This window comes from Rhamphochromis longiceps, linkage group LG4 (assembly GCF_057381845.1).
Source record: "Rhamphochromis longiceps isolate RC_006_pf linkage group LG4, R_longiceps_female_GT1.1, whole genome shotgun sequence".
In the NCBI taxonomy this organism is placed as follows: domain Eukaryota; kingdom Metazoa; phylum Chordata; class Actinopteri; order Cichliformes; family Cichlidae; genus Rhamphochromis; species Rhamphochromis longiceps.
Window position 1 is genome coordinate 16,326,280 of NC_140560.1, and position 19,478 is coordinate 16,345,757.

At 38.7% G+C, this 19,478-nt stretch overlaps 2 protein-coding genes across 3 annotated transcripts; one reads left to right on the forward strand and one right to left on the reverse strand.

The window, feature by feature from the left end:
* The first annotated feature begins 1,695 nt into the window (after positions 1-1,695).
* LOC146671305 (phosphoribosyl pyrophosphate synthase-associated protein 1) lies at positions 1,696-13,628 on the forward strand. 2 transcript variants are annotated; one of them, XM_085403508.1, is made up of 11 exons: positions 1,696-2,097; positions 2,357-2,409; positions 3,744-3,810; positions 3,905-4,077; positions 4,168-4,283; positions 4,395-4,450; positions 4,655-4,800; positions 5,869-5,910; positions 8,477-8,547; positions 10,318-10,464; positions 11,976-13,628. In XM_085403508.1, the coding sequence occupies exons 1-11, from the start codon at positions 2,015-2,017 to the stop codon at positions 12,132-12,134; spliced, it is 1,113 nt and encodes a 370-aa protein (XP_085259634.1). In that variant the 5' UTR covers positions 1,696-2,014; the 3' UTR covers positions 12,135-13,628. The 2 variants fall into 2 exon arrangements, with proteins under 2 accessions (XP_085259634.1, XP_085259635.1); XM_085403509.1 differs by lacking the exon at positions 5,869-5,910.
* A 4,079-nt stretch (positions 13,629-17,707) lies between these two features.
* LOC146671306 (ras-related protein Rap-2a-like) lies at positions 17,708-19,249 on the reverse strand. Its single transcript, XM_085405152.1, has one exon. The coding sequence runs from the start codon at positions 19,126-19,128 to the stop codon at positions 18,502-18,504; it is 627 nt and encodes a 208-aa protein (XP_085261278.1). The 5' UTR covers positions 19,129-19,249; the 3' UTR covers positions 17,708-18,501.
* Between the last annotated feature and the right edge of the window lie 229 nt (positions 19,250-19,478).

Below are 19,478 nucleotides of genomic sequence, written 5' to 3' on the forward strand. Positions count from 1 at the left end.
ACTTAAGGTAGATGTATCATAACCAACCATTCAAATAGCTTTCCCTTACCCCGTCTGCAGAAGCAGTGCCAATTAAACAGGGGAAATGAACAGGGGGATAGTGTAACACGGGAGACGGGGAATTATTGCTCCTAAGGTGTGCAGTGAGAAACATTACAATGAGATCTGGGTTTCGTGATCAAAAGCAGAGCACACAGGACACAACTTGACACGCAGTGAGCTGGGCAGGCAACAGAATGGAACTGAAGGCAATCAGAGCAAGTGGCCTGAGCTGGGCAGGTAGACAACAAGGTGATGGGTAAGTGCTTCAAGCAGAATGGTTTGTCAGAGAGACTGCAGAGTGATGCTTCCGGTGATGAGATGATGAGCCACAGGTGTGCATGCTGATTGGAGCCGGGGGGGGGGGGGTATGAAGAGGAGCTATAGAGCCCAGGCCGTGACACATGCACCATCAGTTCATGTGTGAAGCTCATTATAATGCAGGCATGTGACCTTCAAGCTGGCTCGTCAAGATCATGACTATGCGCACGATCCTAACCGTGTAGGCTACTCGTCAACCTCGTGTAAGCGTACAGTCAGGGCTTTACATTTGCTCCTTTACATTGTCCAAAGATCAGCACCACCATGGCTGCCTTGCCACCACTGTCTTACAAGTTATAACAGTAATTATAAGCATCACATTAAACCAGTGGTTTACAAGATATTGCATCCCGTCATGGTTGTAAGGTGTACAAGAAGCCACATAATTAAAGGATGGTATGTTGTTCATGTGCATGCTGTGACCTATGGCCCCAGGTCAGAGTATAATTGTGGATAAACTTTGGGATCAAAAAACTTTATTTTTACAGGTTTATGTAGACAAATCCACATACCTCTGTAAACACTTCATGACTCCTTGAATCTCTAGTGGTTTTCACACCCACAGTAAATTCAGACCCTTTTTCACAAACCTTTAACCCTCTTAAGAAAAACAATAATATTATCATCCAAAAGAATAACTGCTGTAACTGCAGTCAGTACAGCGTTAGTGGCATCTACTGGACAGTTGTGGTAATAACGCTTTATAGTGTCTTTATTTTCTTTTTGCTTTCTTTCACACAGTTCGCTATCTTAGTTTGGGCAGTAAACTATGGTCATCTCATCTTAAGTGACTGACAATCGCACTATGATTAATCTATGACAACAACATATTTCATATATCATATATTAACCAAAATTTAAAAACCTGTAGTATATGAATATAAAATAATATGAATTATTATTATTTCAATTAGAAAGTTTGTAAATTTGCTGGAGTACACATATTTTATGCTACTTTGACCGTAGTACAGTAAATAATTGAACTCCGTAATTAATTTTTTTTAAAGCTTTAACCTACTTGGCCTGCCAAAACAGTTAAGTGTTTAAAAAAACTGAAAAATATAATCTTACATAGACAATATGCAATAATATGAAATGACGAGTTCATCTAGTCACTTGACTATGTTCACATTTTGCTCAACTATATTTTGGCTCTGAATAAATTACTTTTTTAACAGAATATTTTTCAGTGTGTTATTAAACTATTGCTTAATAAATGTAATCTCTTGGTTAACCAAATTATTACCAGATTATTAGTATCCCTAAAGAAAACCGCCGTCTGACATTCAGTACAACTGAACTTATGTTTTTTGATCCGCGGTTAAGACTGACCCGACGGGGATTCCGTAGTTAACATTATAAGCTACATTGCTACCTGAGAGAGAGGCAGGTGTCAGTAGACTTCCGGCGAAAACTGCGACAATAATTTGACAAACCAAAATAAGCAATGCTTATTTTACTGCTATGTTTTAGCTAACTTTGTGCCGCACTCTGACGGTCATTCTGGGTACATCCGCTCCCCTAGCAGGCTAATTTGAGCCAGCTAGCGAGCGAGCAAGCTAACGACTACGTCAGAGAAAAAAGGACAAGAAACTAAGTGGTTAGAAGGAATAAGGTTGAGCTGTTGACAGTGCCTGTCAAGTTAAACACCAGAATGAATGTCGCTAAAAGTGCTTATCGAGTATTTTCTGCAAACTCCTCTGCAGCATGCACAGAATTAGCCAAGAAAATAACAGAGTAAGTAATGCTTTGAACCGTTAGTGTTAAGACTGACTGCTAGTTAATATTTAATGCCACTAATAGTGCTTCTTTAGGTTGTTGGTCGGTGATAATTGTGGAAAAACTTCACTGCTGACACTTTACCATGCATAGTGAGTGTGGTCTGTAATGCGTGGATGAATGAATTAGTCGTGTGGTGAAAGCCTGATATTGTGTGTTGAAACTCTGCAGCTGGCAGATGACCATTAGGTTGCCATGTTGTGCTCATGTTTCACAGGCGTCTGGGTGTGGAGCTGGGGAAGTCTGTGGTCTTCCAGGAGTCTAACAGAGGTGAGCAGGGTGTTATGGCTTTATATGCAATTTTATTCCAAATGTTTCTGGTCAGGTTTTATCTGAAATGTAGGCTTGTGATCTGATACACAAGTAGGTGAGGGTAGTTAGAGATTGTGTGCTAAAGTTACTGTAGTTGATATTTTTAATCACTATTTGTTGTTTCGAAATGGTCAGTTTCAGATTGGTATTTGAATTTTTCCTTTTATTAAATGTATAATGTAAGTGCAATTTTCAGGGACAGGTGTAAGTTCAGTTCAGACTTGGTATTTCAATTTGTTCTGCTTGATAAGCTGATTTCTCACCAGAAGTGACTTTATAAACAGCTTGTCCATGACTTTTCCCCTCTTATTTTAATACCTCACTCCCAATGATCACTGTCGCCAAGTGCTTGCTCCTAGGGGCTCATCTGATTGTTGGACTTTCCTTTATATTATTGTAGGGTCTTTATCTTACAAGATAAAGCACCCCAAGGCAACTGTTGTTGTGATTTGGTGCTATATAAATAGAAGTATCCTCTAGATCAGGGATGCCAAACTCATTTTATATCATGGGACACTACAGCCCAGTTTGACCTTGAATCTGAACAAGCAAAACTGCTTACTGTCAGTGTAAAGAAGTTTAAGCTTATATAATACCTGACATATCTTAATATAAGATCAATACATGTAGTTTCAATAACATGGTTCATTTTTCTATAAGATAAAGAAATGCTGCTGTTGTAACGAAAGAAATCTGTCAGCACGACTGTTTGTCGTGTACAGTTAAATTGTTAGAATATAATGTGTAAAATTACAGGAAGAGTTCTGGTTATTCACGAACAGGCTGTCCTGTTGTTATAAAATAGAAAGCCTTTGCTAATTAACAGAAAACTTCCTATTTTATTCCTGCAGTAGTCCCATTGAATCACATTTCTATAGTAGATAGTGGAAAATCAGGAACTTTTATGTTATTGATGTGTTTATCAATTATTTACTAGTTTTGGTGTAGTATGAATGGTCAATGAAGAAATTGATCTAGGACATTTTAGCTCAGATTATCAGTATCTGTACCACTGTCTGTTTCATTAGGGAAAGCAGAGCTTTCCTGATAGTTGCATTAAAAGTTGTTGGCACAGGATTGCTGTGGAGTAGGGCATGGATATTAATACGACACGACTGTTGCAGAAATTAATGGAATCCATCAAAAATAGCACATTGTTCATGTAATAGAGCTACAAGATTTCATCAGTTTTTAGGTCATGAGACGTAAATGTACAACATCCCGTGTTCTGTTGCTCAAATAAACAACAAATGTGTATTAAAAAGTATTGGTGAAGTATGTTCTCTGTTCAGAGACTCGAGTGGATGTAAAAGAATCTGTTCGTGGACAGACCATCTTCATTATCCAGACCATCCCACGGTGAGTATAGTAGGATGTGCCAAACATTTAAAAAGGTTATTAGATTATCACCAAACAGAGTCATCTGATTTTTTTTTTTTTTTTTTACAATCAGGGATGTGAACACAGCCATCATGGAGCTGCTTGTCATGGCTTATGCCCTCAAGACCTCTTGTGCAAAGAACATCATTGGAGTTATTCCTTACTTCCCCTACAGCAAGCAGTGCAAGATGAGAAAAAGGGGCTCAATAGTGTGCAAGTTGTTAGCTTCCATGTTAGCCAAAGCAGGTAAAAATAGCAAAAAAGAAAACCTCAATCTGTGATTTGTTCAAAGAATCTTTATTTGAGTTTGATTATTTGATGTCTTTTACTCTGAAGGATTAACACACATCATCACCATGGACTTGCATCAGAAGGAGATCCAGGGCTTCTTCAGCTTTCCTGTGGACAACTTGCGTGCCTCCCCTTTTTTGATTCAGTACATTCAAGAAGAGGTAATGATCCCTGTCAGATCTCTGCTGTGTGTATTCTAGTGACCTGTGGATCACTCAGTCCAGAACTCCATCAATAAGTCTAACAAAACTGTTTTCACTCTTTATTGCCAGATCCCTGATTACAGAAATGCCATCATTGTGGCAAAGTCCCCTGCTGCAGCTAAAAGGTAACTGATGCAATACACCACTGATAATTTCTGATAATCTTTACATCAGATATATATTGCAAAAATAATTTCTGTCCTATTCTATGCATGCATATTTAGATACATATGTATAACTAACGTGCATATATATATACATGTTGTTACTGGTAATAATAATAATGTTGTTATTGACTAATTGTTAATTATTATTATTACTATTTTTAGGGCTCAGTCCTATGCAGAAAGACTGCGTCTCGGTCTGGCTGTGATCCACGGCGAGGCTCAGTGTTCAGAGTCTGACATGGCTGATGGAAGACACTCCCCACCATGTGTACGCAACACAACAGGACACACAGGCCTGGAGCTTCCTTGTAAGAAAACCCATATGAAAAGCATCTATGTTTAATTTTTATAATTTTTCTTGTAGCTTAAGTGCTCCATAGATATTACCAGCACTGATGATTTGCATTATTTATTGTTTCTTTGAGAATTTTCTCCTAGTTTAACTCTTCAGTTGTCTGAATTTTTAATGTTAGCACTTCATTGTATTTATAATTTAACAGACCTTTTCACAGCAGACATTTAGAAGCAGAAAAAGCACAGGTGGATTGATGAGTTTATTAATGATGGCTTAAGCGTCACAGGAAGCTATGACAATTAGCTAACATGCGCAACAGCATCAAAGTCAGTGGGATGCAGTCATGGTAGAGTTCACCTGTGTTTTAGCTACTGTAGCAGTTTAAAATGTCTTCTGTGGGAAAACAGACAAAATACAGCTCTTACTCATGCTAACCTGTTTTGAGCTGACGATTCTGCCGTTTCTCACTCATACCATCAGCCATACTGCAAGTAACTGGTTTTTGTTTTTTATTTATTTTTTGTTAGTGCATGATTTCGTTTCTACAGATGAGCTACTTTGACTCATGCTGCATCGGCAAGCTGCAGTTCCTAACTTACAAAGTGTAAACTACAATGTAATCATAAAAGCGCAGTCTTCTGCTTGTTTCTTGCCACGTTAATTTTATCTTTTTTTTTTTTCTTTCTGTTTTTTTTTTTTTTTTTGGTGCGAATACATGTGACTGGGTGAAGCTTTTATAGTGCTAACTCTGAATCTGAAGTAATGTCAAATAAGTGTGTCGTTGGCAAATGACTCCAAATTTGTGTCCAATATTTAGTTGATTATTTTGTTTAAAAAAACCAACAAAAAACCAACAGCGTTGTGCTTTTAACCTTGACTTAAAAAATCCTCTTTTGGAACTGCAACTCACAAATGGCTTCATCCTTAATTTTTCTTATTAGAATCAGTCTGATTTGTTGTGTCGCTTTTTAAATTCCCGTCAGGCCGAGCAGAGGATTTTTCAAGTCCTGGCGTCATGTGTTGTGTCGTGTCAAATATTTGTGCATTTGTGTTTAACGTGGTGTTTATTTGTTGACAATAGCAGGCAAACAACAAGCTCCGTTCCCTGGCATAGAACTTCCAAGTACGACCGTAAAATTAATTTACATCTGACTATGAAATGATTCCTCTTCAAATGGTTCCTCAATTTGCATGTATAAACAAAGGGTTTGTGTTGCATCTTGTGAAAATACAGTCTGGATTCAGGTCTGTAAAAACAAAGTGGATGATTAGTGCTCAAACGAATTAAAAGACCAGTTAATTTCAGTTTCGATATACTGTTTGCATTATGCCACATTTCTGTGACTCCAGACAGCTAGTTCTACAAGATGGTCAAAACCCTCTTTTTTTTTTTTTTTTTTTTGTTGTGTTCTGATTTTTATTTTACTTTATTTTGTTTTTTAAACTCCAAATCCATAAATCAAACCAGAACCATACCAAACATTCTTTCTGTTTTTATTTTGTAGTTGAACATCTGGACTCATCTTGCCAATCAACACATTGTGCACCCATAAAAAACCCGCCCTTAAAAACCTGATTAACATTTGGTCATAACTGCATGTCATAAAACAGTAACGCATGCATTTGAAATCTAACATCCAGCGACGGGAACAAAAGATGTTGTGAATGGGACGGTTAGTGAATTATAGCATATAGCATAATCGTAGCAGTTTTAATATGCTGGATCAGATAACCTATTTTATTATTGAATAGTGTTGGATCGGTCAGTTACTCCTACAGGTCTGGACCAGCTTTTCTTTTAAAGGGACCATGTTTTTGATTCCAAGCAATGCTCCCAACAGATAATGCAGACCTTGGTTCTTGAGCTGGTGGTGCTCCCAGTGTCTATCCTGCTTGGCTGAGTAGCCTTGTAGGTTAAGTACCATTTGTCAGCCACACTGGTTAATGGCAGCTCTCCTCTTGTGATGCTTGCTCTTGGTAATTTTGCTAGGTTGTACGTTGGTGGCCAGGAAAAGAATATAGGTCCCAGGGATCTGTTAATTTTAAGGCCTGAGGGTAACATGTAAGAAGTATTAAAAGATTTATTGCTTATTCACAAGATTACGTAAAGAGTTAAAACAGAAATGTCTGAAATTTAGACTTCTGAATTCAGGATATTTTATTGAAGCAGTTTAGCAAGGGCAAAGCACAAACCAGGATGTACCCCATCTCCTTTCGCTCAAATCATTTCCAAAACTATGTAATACCCATAGGCTCAGAGCCACTGACCCTTTACACTAAGAACCGGTCCAGACTTCCTGTATATGGGTTACTGGCTGATCTGATGGGTGGCATATTTAATGTGATGCAAAGCTTTAACTCTGTTAGGCCGTTTGGACAGGTTGGGCATGCCAACCTGTTGATTTAACATTTTCTACAGATAACTCAAAGTATCAATACGTTTTAGACATCTGAAATTAATTTCAGAAACCTCTGAGCAGACATTTTTCAGGACAATGTTGTAGCACATCAACAAACTGTCGAGACAATGTATTTTAAGTGTGTGTACCGCTAACAACATGGCTCTTGCTGTTTTTGGTTGATAGCAATAAAAGACTGAATGTGACACTCCCAGGTTTTCTGATGCTGTGGGACTCACGGTATTCAGCAAAATGTTCTGCAAGGCATGCCTCCACCTTTCTCTGCTGCTTTATACTTTTCCTGCACAATCGGCTTGGCTGGCTGATTGTTTATCAGTTGATTGTTTCCTCAAAACCCTCTAAATGACTGCATTTACATGCATACCTGTAATCAGAAAACAGCTGTTTTTGATTTGGGTTACATGTCAGAGTGTTACTGATGGTTCTCCACTTTAAGTACACTGCATCAATCCTTATCTGAGGATAATTTTTAATGCATCAGTTGAGAATTAGAGACATGATAAGATCTGCCACAAGATGAAGCACTTTCATGTTTTATTAACACATAGCGATATGTGATATATCATGTGAGACCAGAAGTGTTATAGTGGACGTCAGCACTGATGCAGTGACAGTATTGATGATAATCAGAGCTTTTCTTAATAGAAATAAATTATATCCAAGTCACTGTAAGTTTTTTTTAAAGGGTGGAAAATTATGGCGTGCATGTAAAAGTAGCAGCACTGATGTTCCACTGAAGACTGATCCCAGAACACTGGCAAGTGTGGATGAAGAAACCCTCATCGGTGCTTGCCACTGTTGACCCATGTGAAATAAGACTGTGTGGTGCTTATTTGATTCATATACAGAGTGCTGCCACATGCCTGCCACAGCCTGGCAACCTAACATGTGTGTCAAGGCGGTTGTATACATTGTCTTCTGATTGGGTATTCTGGGCAGAAAACCCTTAGGCCATTTGATCTTTGCATGGCATGTTTTGTACTATGTTTGCCATTTGAGTTTAATCTTTTAGGGGTAGGAGGGGTAGAATGGAGGGAAAGTGTAATCAAGTGCATTTGAAATTTAAATTGAATGCAGCATTTCTACGAATCATTCACAGCATGCAATGGAAAAAACAATGATTTGGAGTGAAAATGAGCTTAAATCGAAAAACAATTTTCTCAACCCATTTTACCCAATCTACTGAGATTTATTTTTGATTAAGTGAGAAACTGTACGCATAACTTCCTGGAAGTGCTCTCATGGGCAAACTGCTCTTTTCATTTCCAGTAATGATGGCCAAAGAGAAACCTCCCATTACTGTGGTTGGGGATGTGGGAGGAAGGATTGCCATCATCGTGGTAGGTCATTTCTGCTTCTCCTTCCTTAGTTATCATTTCCATTAGCTTCCGTGGCTAACTTTAGCTGATGATTCAGCCCTCTTTCTTGATAAAATCTACCAATGCAACACTACAGCTTTCTTTAAAATGATTGGCTAGTTCTTTTTGAAGTGTGATATGCTTACTGTCTGCCAGTCACTTCCTTTAGGTGTGTCTATTTATCCAGTGCATTCTGCACCAAGTGTTTTTGCAATTCTGGTTTTGCACTGTCCTTACTTTACTTGGTTACGTATGCTCTTCATCTTCTGCTACATATTTTTGTTTTTTATTTTTCCTTATTCGTTGTAAGTTATCAAATTCTGTTTTAAAGGATGTGAAAAGATCTAATCCAAGCCAAAAAATGGGAAAACTGACATTAAAAAAAAAAAAAAAAAATCTTCTAATAATAATAATGATAGAATCAAGTAGGGCTGTGCGATATGACCAAAATCTCATATCCGGATATAAGACATCTATTGTCCCGATAACGATATAAATAACAAAAATGCAACATTTGAAACATGTGAAGTGTTTCCAGCTGGGCGTCGTGTACCTGGAGTCGAGTGTTTTAACCGATGTATGAAACTATACATTTTTAGACATAAGTTGTAACGGACTGAGTGATCCACAGGTCACTAGAATACACACAGCAGAGATCTGACAGGGATCATTACCTCTTCTTGAATGTACTGAATCAAAAAAGGGGAGGCACGCAAGTTGTCCACGGGAAAGCTGAAGAAGCCCTGGATCTCCTTCTGATGCAAGTCCATGGTGATGATGTGTGTTAATCCTTCAGAGTATGTATTACACAGCGTGCTGCGGGTGGGGAAAAGCCTGTTCTAACGTTTGAGTCTAAGGTTTATTTATTTTTTTAGCACCTGGCGACTCTTTTTTTTTTTTTTTTTTTTTTTTTTTTTTTTGCTTCCCATCCGTAAACACTGCATACTCTTTCAGGTGATTCGGTTTATTTTGAAAAGCCTCAACAGGATCTTGAGCTTTATTGTGAAAGGTTTATATGGAAAATAAACAAGCGGACACGCGATGGTTTTACCGTCGTTGTTGCTAATGACAACGCACAAAAACAGTCGCTTGTCCGTCCGTAGTGTGGTTATATTAAATATAAGAGAAAGAGAGAACTTTAAGAAATTAATATAGCCACTACAGTGACCATCAAAACGATGAAAAAATATTACTGTAAACAGTTTATTTTGCGACACCACGAAACAAACGATAGTGTAAAATGAAACTAGATGTTTTTATATCGTCATCTGATATATATCGTTATATGAACAGCCCTAGAATCAAGTAAAATATCCAACAAGATGATCAAATTCAGTCTTTGAGTGTGATTAGTAGGGGTATAATGGATCTTTTGGTCTTTCTCCTGAATCATTTGGTACCCAGCGCTTATGATACAGACGCTATCCCTTCTTTGTTTTTAAAACGGGAACAAAGTTTTAACAACTTCTTTTTTGTTTGATCAATATTTGTTCTTTGTGTATAGTCAAAAAGCAGGAAGTTAATTCTAATGGTAAATATGATCCAGTTATCTTTCTGAACAATGAGCAATGTGAGAGTTTTGACACTTCCTAATCTTTTCTTGTTGACAGTGTTTTTGTATATTTTGTATATCATTACACTGCTTGTGAGCAGTGCCGCAAGTATATCACCAATAATCATAGGAAAAAAAACACAAAGAAAAAGGGAGATGCAGTTTTAACTACAGATTGTATTTTTTTTTTTTTCTGACAGGATGACATCATAGATGATGTAGGAGACTTTGTCGCTGCTGCCGAGATCCTGAAAGAGAGAGGAGCCTATAAAATTTATATTATGGCCACACATGGTTTACTTTCTGCTGACGCGCCACGTCTCATAGAGGAATCAGCCATTGATGAGGTGAGGACTGATCCCCCCCACCCACGCGAGAACTGGTTATTCATGTATTTGAACGAAACTGTCACACAAGCTAAAGGAGAAGTGGTAAAAGGTCTTTTTTTTTCTTTTCTTTTTTTTTTACGGGCTATCATTTGTTCATTGTAAACAGAGTGTAAAACGAGATGCTTCCTCGTAGTGGGCATTTTTTCCCTGTACTGTGTAAGGAGTTTCATGATCTGCTGAATAGAAGTTTTCATTTTCACTTCCTCTGAACTATCTAGAAAACAATAGTTGCAGTTTACTCTACATTTATGACTTATTAAAAACAAACAAGTGAGATCTGAGATCTATTAATTATTAATTGATCTATTAGTCTCTTTAATCTTGATCCACATACTGGTGAAAGGACTGGTAGTTGGTGCTTTTCTACCCTAAGCCCTTAAAACATACATACCTCATGCACTTATTCATACTTTATATTTAATATTCATACACAGTTGCACCCCAATGAATGCATCTCAGGCTTCAGTATCTTTCCCATTAATGCTTTGGTGTGCAGACTGGAGTCACCAACCCTCTAATGACTTGCTCTAGCTACTCTACTATAGCCACCCTGTAGCAAAGTGTTGTAGTACTACCAGAAAAGCTTCAATAATTCCAGTGCTGTCTAACACATTAGTCAAAATCTGAATTGTGTTCATCTGGGTCGATGTCTGGTAAGTGTGAAAACCACAGCTGCTTATTCACATCATTTTCATACTTGTCAAATTGTTCAGTTACTCCTCGTATCATATGGATGAAAAAACAACCATTCTTATCAGGGTAGAAAAAGAGACAAGTGGGTCCAAGCCATGTCTCTGTCAGCATAACAGAGCCACTAAATTATCCTACAGAGTCAAGATTCAAGTTTTTGCTTTACTTTGATATTAATACTATTGGGGAAACAAACAAACAAATGTTATCTTAAAAGTTTGCAGAGTGTGAAGGTGGCAAACTCAGTGTGGGGCTGTTTCCTAAACTGCTGCAGTGCTCATTTATTAAGAATTATAGAAATAAGTTATTCAAACAACAGAATCAGAATATTGATCCTGTGCCTCTTGCACTTTTCTGATTGATTGCACGAAGAAGAAAGAAAGAAAAGTCAGGGATGCCAACTAGGAAACACTATACCTGTGATCTTCTATTCATTGTACAAGTATTTTGTCCTCTTTTTGAACTCGGGACATCTGTCTTTCACAAAACTGAGATCTAAGTAACAGACCTGAGTCAATGGCAGTATTGCTTAAGTGTTTAATTATGTTTTGGATCCAGTTTATGTCTTTACCGACTTGTCCCTTTTTTAAAGTAAAACTTACACACACACACCCCCCTTTCTTCTTTTTTTTTTCTTTTTTTTTTTTCAAGTGCATGCCCATGTTTGGATACTTGCGTTTCAAGTCATTTTAAAGCAGCTCTGTTACTTATATGTCAAACTAATATTACAAATAATATATTCATAGTATAAAATGTCTGTGTTTACTGTGGGTCCTCAGGTTGTGGTGACCAACACAGTTCCCCATGAAGTACAGAAGCTGCAGTGTCCAAAGATCAAAACTGTGGATGTCAGCATGATATTAGCTGAGGCTATCCGCAGGATCCACAATGGCGAGTCCATGGCTTACTTGTTCCGCAACATCACTGTGGATGACTAGTGGCATCAGAGGTTGTCAGTGATAGAGAGCAAGTCATAATTTCCTGTGTTATACATGTTAAAAAAAAAAAAGCAATGTAAGTCATTTGAAGCGATTCTATAAATTGCCCAAAGTTATTTATCTTCTTACCAGAAGTTATTAAAAAATATTTCACTTGTTAAAAACTGATACGTTTTCGGGCGTGTCGTGGATATTATAAAAAACAAGACCTGTTTCAGTTTTTTAAGGCACGTCTCGCTGCTCTCATTCATTTCACTTGAACAAAAGATGCTTTGCATTGGTATTATTTTGTCATACTCTAACAGTACCTCCTATCTAGTGACTGAGCTTAATCTGCAAAGGAGAAGAGCTGGCAAGAATTTGTTGGCTTTACTAACCAACACCTTGCCAGGTCTTGTGATCAGGGCTGCTCAGGCACTGATTTCTTTGCACTGAACGAGGCATGTTTCATCTAATGAGTAAGAACAAGTATACAAACTGTAGTTCTCAAATGATCATTTTTATGCAGCTTTTCTTTGCATCTTCTGTGGAAATATTTGGGGAAATGAAAATGTTTTTGAATGTCGTCACCACAGGTTAAAATGTCACTCACTTTTGTTGTATTGCACTCTCAGCAGGAAGTTAAGAGCGAATGGCTTCATACCACCGCTGCAAGCTGCTGTGGGCGAAATGAGCCTTTATCATATTCTCGCTTTATTAATCGACTGAAATGCCGTTAACTATTACCTGATTGTGACAATGCACTACATATGACATAGCTAAAGGGAGGTGTGCACCACACTATTGCCAACTGATGCAGGGAGCTGCGATGGTTTGGTTGAATGCCTTTGATGAAGGTGAATATTGTTCTCTGTGTAATTAAAAGTACAGATAATTTGTGCTTTAGATGGCTTGTATTGAAGCCTTGACTTGGATAGACAGTTTTGCAACATACTGACATCTTTGTAAGGTGTCCCCTGTTTGTGCATTTGTTTTGCCTTCTAATTTTTAAGATGATTTGCGACACAGCAGCACAGTTCTGATGTTAGTCTCCAAGTGATTATGGCCTCTGGGAAAACTTCAGAGTGAAGGTTGAGTGAAAATGACTTTATTTTCTATGCTGTTTGAGCCTTTTGCTCAGGGAAATATACTTTAGAAGCCAATGCACAATTATTTGCTCTTGTGCTTATGAAGATGTTTTACTGTTGTGTGCGCACACCCTAATACTTCGAGAATGTCTTCCATACAGCAGTACTGTACACATGTGCTCGTTTTATCTTATCATTTAGGTTTGCTATAGATGCTGGATGTTATTTGATAAGGTTGGGCACTCTTGTGCACGGAGTTGGGTAAAAATGCCATTACCATGTCAGCTCAAATTTCTGTCCACAGCGTGTTTCAGAAATCCTCTGTATTTACTGTTTCCCTGAACCCCTCCCCATCCCAACCCCACCTTTCTGTCAGACTGTACTGTGTTTGTCACTGTTTGTGAAATTAAAAAAAACATTGCCTCTGGTTCTGCCTCATCTCTACCAAATAAGGAATTTTATTATTAATTAAATTAATTAAATCCACAGCATCTGCCACTTTTGTGAAGAAAAAAAAAAGTTATTTGAATAACTCCCTTTGCAAAACATGTGCACCTTAAACTACTATCTATCTATACATTCTAGATTATTTGAGTCTGTTCTGTTTCTCTAAAGGCTGCACCATGTAATGAAAATCATATCTAATTTGTGCTGCATCAATCAAAAACAAAAAAACGCTTATTAGCTTTATAACATATGTTATAACACTCAAGCTAAATAATTGCATCCATATTACATTTCTGCTTAAAGGCTACCACATAGCTTATAAAGTCACAAGCCTGAATTTGACATCAGTTAACACAATGGGGCGTCCATTAAACATTAAACATCCATTAAACAAGTTCTAAAAAAAAAGAAAATCAATCTTTAGCTGTGTTCTTGACATACTGCCTGACTATGAACCTTATGTAGACTGTTTGTACTATATGGCATAGCCATTACCCTTTACAGCTCCATCACTTTCACTTCAGAACCTCTCTGAAGCCTTTGTGGTCCAGGACTGTTTCCAAAGAAGGACGTGGATTCAGAAATCAAACTGGATTCTCTGAAAACCAAAATAGTCACAGAATTTCCTTTTTGTTCCATAGCAGCTAGTTTACTGATGCTGTAGAGGTGCAAATGTCTGTTTAGTTTTATAGGTTGTGGTGCTTAACAAAATTTATTGGAAAAACAGGATATGGGGACTGGATTAAAGTTTAAGAAGTACCAGGTTTGGTTTGTGGGCCTTAGTTTTGAATTCAACTAATATGTAATAAAAGAAACTGATCTGTCAGAATCAGAAAGATTTAAAGATTACAGATACATTTGAAGTCCAAATGTTCTATTTCAGCAAGGAAAAGCTAACATTTTGTTCCATTTGTAGTTTTTGGCTACAAAGAACCAGATTTCTCGTTGCTTTTCTGGGTTTTTATATGTATTCTGTTTGGATATTTAATGAATCCTGCTAAAACAATCTTGCAGAGACAAATATAAAATTGAATACAGCTTTATGAGAAGGCTTTCAGTTACTTTTAACATGCACTGTGATTCAAATGTTAGCATAAAGATCCAGTATGCAGTTGCCATTAGGTCTTACCGCTTCCTTAAAAACACCTGATGTGGACGTCAGAGATCCTATACTTGTTCAAAACTTCTCAGGTATATAAACAGCACTGAGGAGCTTGGACCAAGTCTAGGAGCAGAGACAAACACTTTGCCAGGCAGTGTAGGGATTTCAGAGGTCATACTCACAAATCAGACTTTTCTACTTGTTGCTATAGTAGCAGTAATCCTATCTGAGTAGTTTGCATTTCCTTTACCCTTATCTACAGCTGAGCCCTGTGCTCTGCCAGCAACCTAAGTAAAGAGGTTTAAATCGCACCTGAGTTTTAAAAGGCAGGGGTCCCCCCTCCCGGGTCTTCGTCCATGTGCTGAGAAAGATGGGTTTGTGAATCTCAGTGGAGCAGCTGAAGGCAGCTGTGAGTTTAAACAAGGCACTAAGAGGAACTAAAGATCTGATAATTACAGATCACTTCCTTGTCTCATTCTGAGGAAACAATGTACCTTATCTGAGCATTTTTGGAAAAAGGAAGTGCACCTTTTTGTCTCTTTCTCTAAGCCTGTGTTGCCTTTTAACAGTCAGGAAATGCTAACAATGTGTATGAAGTTCTTTTAGAGAACATGAAAAGTGAACATTAAATAGCATGATACTTTATCATGCTTTATTAGGCAACTTTGTCCTGTCATTGCTGCCATTGTTAAGAGTGGAGAATTAGAGAACCATCTGGAGTAAGCTCTTTAGTCAAGTCATCATGTGAATTTCTTGAAGCAGTGGATTAGATTTTAGTCTCACCCCACCAGTTTGGTTGGAATGAAAACCTCTTTATCAGCTTTTGTTGCATGTTTCAGTATACACAGTAGACACAAAATCCAGCTAAACAAAACATGTGAGACATTACTCATCCAGATTTAATCTCAGTAACTAATTTTACTTCAGATAATAAAATTAGTAACTAGATTTTATTTTGCACTTCAGGAGGTTTTGGAGACATAGTCAGTGGTGTCTCTGTTCAACTCCTCATTAACACAAATATCTAATCAGACAGTGACGTGGCATTAACTCAAGATGACCTGCTGAAGTTTGAACAGGGTTAAGAATTGTTTTTTTATGTTCAACGGGCTGGTCTGAGATTTTCCTGTGCAGCATCTCTTGACTTTACAAAGAATGGTCCAAGAAACATCAAATATCCAGCAAGCGGCAGTTCTCTGGGTGCAAAATACCTTAATGCCACACGTCAGAGGAAAATGGCCAGACTGCCTCGAGCTGCCTCGAGCTGATAGGAAGGGAACAGTAACAAGGTGTGCATAAGGGCATCACTGAGCGTGCAACATGTCAAACCTTGAAGCAGATGGGCTACAGGAGCAGAAGACCATACTAGTGCCATCCTGTCAGTTATGAAATAAGGCTAGATTTGGCACAGTTCATGGTGGTGTAAAGGTTTCTTGCCATATTTCGGCATAGTTGAAACGCCACGGCCTACCTGTGACCACTGTGCGCCCATCTTCTGACAGATGCTTCCAACAGGAAAACAGACCTTGTTATAAAACTATCATGATCTCAAACTGGTTCTTGCACATGATGATAGGTTCCCTGTATTCATGTCTGTGAAGGTTCTCAGTCATCCAGGTCATCGTAGTCTAAGGAGCCAAGGTGTGAGCCACACCCGCTTTTTCACCTTGGCTCATGTGATTAGGTAGAGGATCATCAGGGGGTCCTTTGTCCCTCTTTGGGAGGAAACTCCCACTGGGTTTAAATCTGGGACTCTCCACCATTTGACCCTTAGAACTGAAGAAGCTTCTCGGATGAGAGGTGAAACGTCTTCAAGCAACTCAAAGAAGTCCGAACGCTTTTCTTTCCAAGCTCCTTAGACTTCCCTGTATTCAAATGACCTCCACAGTCACCAGCGCTCAATCCAATAGATCACCTATGGGAAACCTGCAGCAACTATGTGATGTTGTCATGTCTCAGAGGAATGTTTCCAGCACCTTGTTGAATCTGCGCCACAAAGCTGTTCTCGAGGCGAAAGGGGGTACAAACCAGTACTCACAATGTGTACCTAATAAAGTGAAGTCATCAAACAATGCACACATCACCAAGTGCACCACCAGAGGGCAATGCAGCACAAAACAGAGCTTGTGCCGTTGAGATCGTGTTAAAGACCAACCAAGCGATCCTATTAGTTGATTTAATCCACTCAGTACCAACATAACTTTTCTAGGGTCTTAGGAACAAACTGTAAGACATGTCAGTTGGGTGATTCAGCAGGTTTTTTTTACATTTCCGTCTTATAAAAAACAAAAAAACAAATGAAAAAACCTTTACAGATCTGGTTAGACCAGCCCCATTCTCTAGAAGGGAGGTATAGTTTGTCTGTAAGTTTTGCCACAAATGCATTGAAGTGTGCAACAAGAATTAGTGTCTGGGCGCCTGGGCTTTCCTCCTACAGTACTAAAATTTGCATGTTAGGTCAAAGTTTCTGTAGGTGTGAATGTGAGTGGCAGTAGCTGTCTCTGCACCATTAGCCCTGTGATAACTGGGCCAACAGACTAGACAGTCTCACCCCACCAGTTTGGTTGGAATAAAGAGACCCAGACCCTGAATCAGGACAGCAGAAGAAAATTGATGGATTGATGTTGAATTGATTTGAATTCTTATTATAAGAGAAACAGTATAGGAGGTCTGTGCAGTGTGAATCTTTTTAAGGACATACAAAATAAAGTTGTTTTATTTATTTAATGGTCACCTGTTTTCACGTGTTAGACTTTAATTTTTTGCTTTTTTTAGATTCATAACTTTTCACTTATGACTGTGAAAACTTCCCCTAGTTATACAGTAACTTTCATACCGTTCCTGTTTGTCTGCTCTGCTGCTCTGTCAAATAACAAAGTCACAGCAGTAAACAAGATAAAATAGTCGGGATAGACAGGATTAAATTCAAATCTTTTATTTAACTTGAAATAAGCACTGAATAAATACATCGAACATGCCTTTGTGGCTCTTTGTGGTGTCACAATAAATAGAAAATACCACATTAATAAGAAAAGAAAAACAAAAAAACCCCTTTATGCTCAGATTTGCAATGCACTTCTGTCAGCTATTCTTTAAGACAAACTCACATAAATAAACATCAAAGTAGAGAGAACCAGCAGTGAATGTGCTCTGTGTATTTAAATGTTAGCTGTTTTGCAAACAATCTTCTAAGAGCTGTAGAACAGGTTGCACAAGCATTCACAAGAAAAAAAGTTTAAATTTGTCCTTAGTTGTTCACTTGATTCATAAAACTGACATATGCAGACACAAAAACACTTTTGCATTTATATGGTTTCACAGTTATTGCACTTTTTTTTTAAACAGCAGTAACATAAAGGCCCCAAATCAAACATTATCATATATTTGTATGTAAAATGAGCTCTGCACTGTCACCATATCTTACATTTTTAACATTCACAGTAAGTATTTTCGAGCTCAGCCACATTCCACACTGTCTTTAAGGTCGTATTTGTTTACATCATCACATGTCGGTCCTCGCTGCAGCATCTCTGTGCTGTCAGTGCCTCTGTGGGGCTAACTGCAGTGCTTACAAGACTGATGGACAAATATTTTACTGACTCAGTGTCTCACATGAAGCTTAAGATGTATAACAGCATTTCTTGTTTTGCTTCTGTCCAAATCTGACCCTTGCAAACAAGGAACTTTAAATCTATTTACAACAGTTTTCTGCCCCCCAGTCTCACTTTGTCCTTTGTGCATCTCAATATCGCTATGAGAGGAGGCAGCTGTTGGTTTTGTTCATAGGAGGTCGTTTGTTGCTGTCTTTGGGGAAGGTTTCCCGCCTCCGGCACAGTGCTGGACTGAGCCGACTAGGAAGATTGGCCTGCTGGAGCAGCTCCCTGAAAGCTTCCAGGACATTGATGTTGTCTTTGGCTGAAGACTCCAAGAAGCTGTGGTTCCAGTCCAACTCCACAGTGGACTCCACGTCCTCGCTGGACACCTGTCGCTCATTGTTACGATCAATCTTGTTCCCTATCACCACAATCGGTGTGTACTTGTCCTCTTTGATATCTAGGATCTCATCCCGCAGACTCTTGACTGCCTCCAGAGAGTCAGGGTCATCCACAGCGTAGACCAGAGCAAAGGCATCACTGTTCTGGATGGAGAGCCTGCGCATGGCAGGGAAGGAGTAGCTGCCACTGGTGTCCATGATGTTGATAGTGACTTTGACACCCCCCACCTCATATTCTTTCCTGTGGAGCTCCTCCACTGTACGCCGATGCTTTGGCTCAAAGGTATCTTTGAGGAAACGTTGGATGAGGGCTGTCTTTCCCACTCCACCTGCTCCCAAAAACACCAGACGCACCTCTGTCTTCTCTTTCACTTCAATAGACATCTTGATGTGCTTCTTCGTGTAACAGGAAGAAATTGCCTTTTTTCACCCCTCTATTCTTCTCCTCTTTGGCTGTGGATCCTTAGCCTGGAAGGTGTTTTGATGGCAATGATGAAGAGGGAAGTGGTTGGCATGTGAGTCTGCCTGTGAGGCTACACTGCTCATTTATTTACACACATTGCCTGCCCCCTTCTGCTCCCAGCCAATCAGCAGGGAGCAGTGGCTCCATCTTGAACCTGCACCAGCCAATCAGAGATACATGTAAATCAAGTCCAGTAAGAGAAAAAAAAGGTGATACTGAGATACTTTCACTGAGAGTTTTTGTGTGCAGTGCAGAAAGCATTCCTGACTGC

Bases quoted from the DNA above. Each gene is read 5' to 3' on its own strand.
- LOC146671305 (XM_085403508.1), top strand. From the start codon at position 2,015: ATGAATGTCGCTAAAAGTGCTTATCGAGTATTTTCTGCAAACTCCTCT. The intron at 4,284-4,394 runs GTAATGATCCCT...CTTTATTGCCAG, and splicing joins TTCAGTACATTCAAGAAGAG to ATCCCTGATTACAGAAATGC. The intron at 10,465-11,975 runs GTGAGGACTGAT...GTGGGTCCTCAG, and splicing joins AGGAATCAGCCATTGATGAG to GTTGTGGTGACCAACACAGT.
- LOC146671306 (XM_085405152.1), bottom strand. From the start codon at position 19,128: ATGTCTATTGAAGTGAAAGAGAAGACAGAGGTGCGTCTGGTGTTTTTG.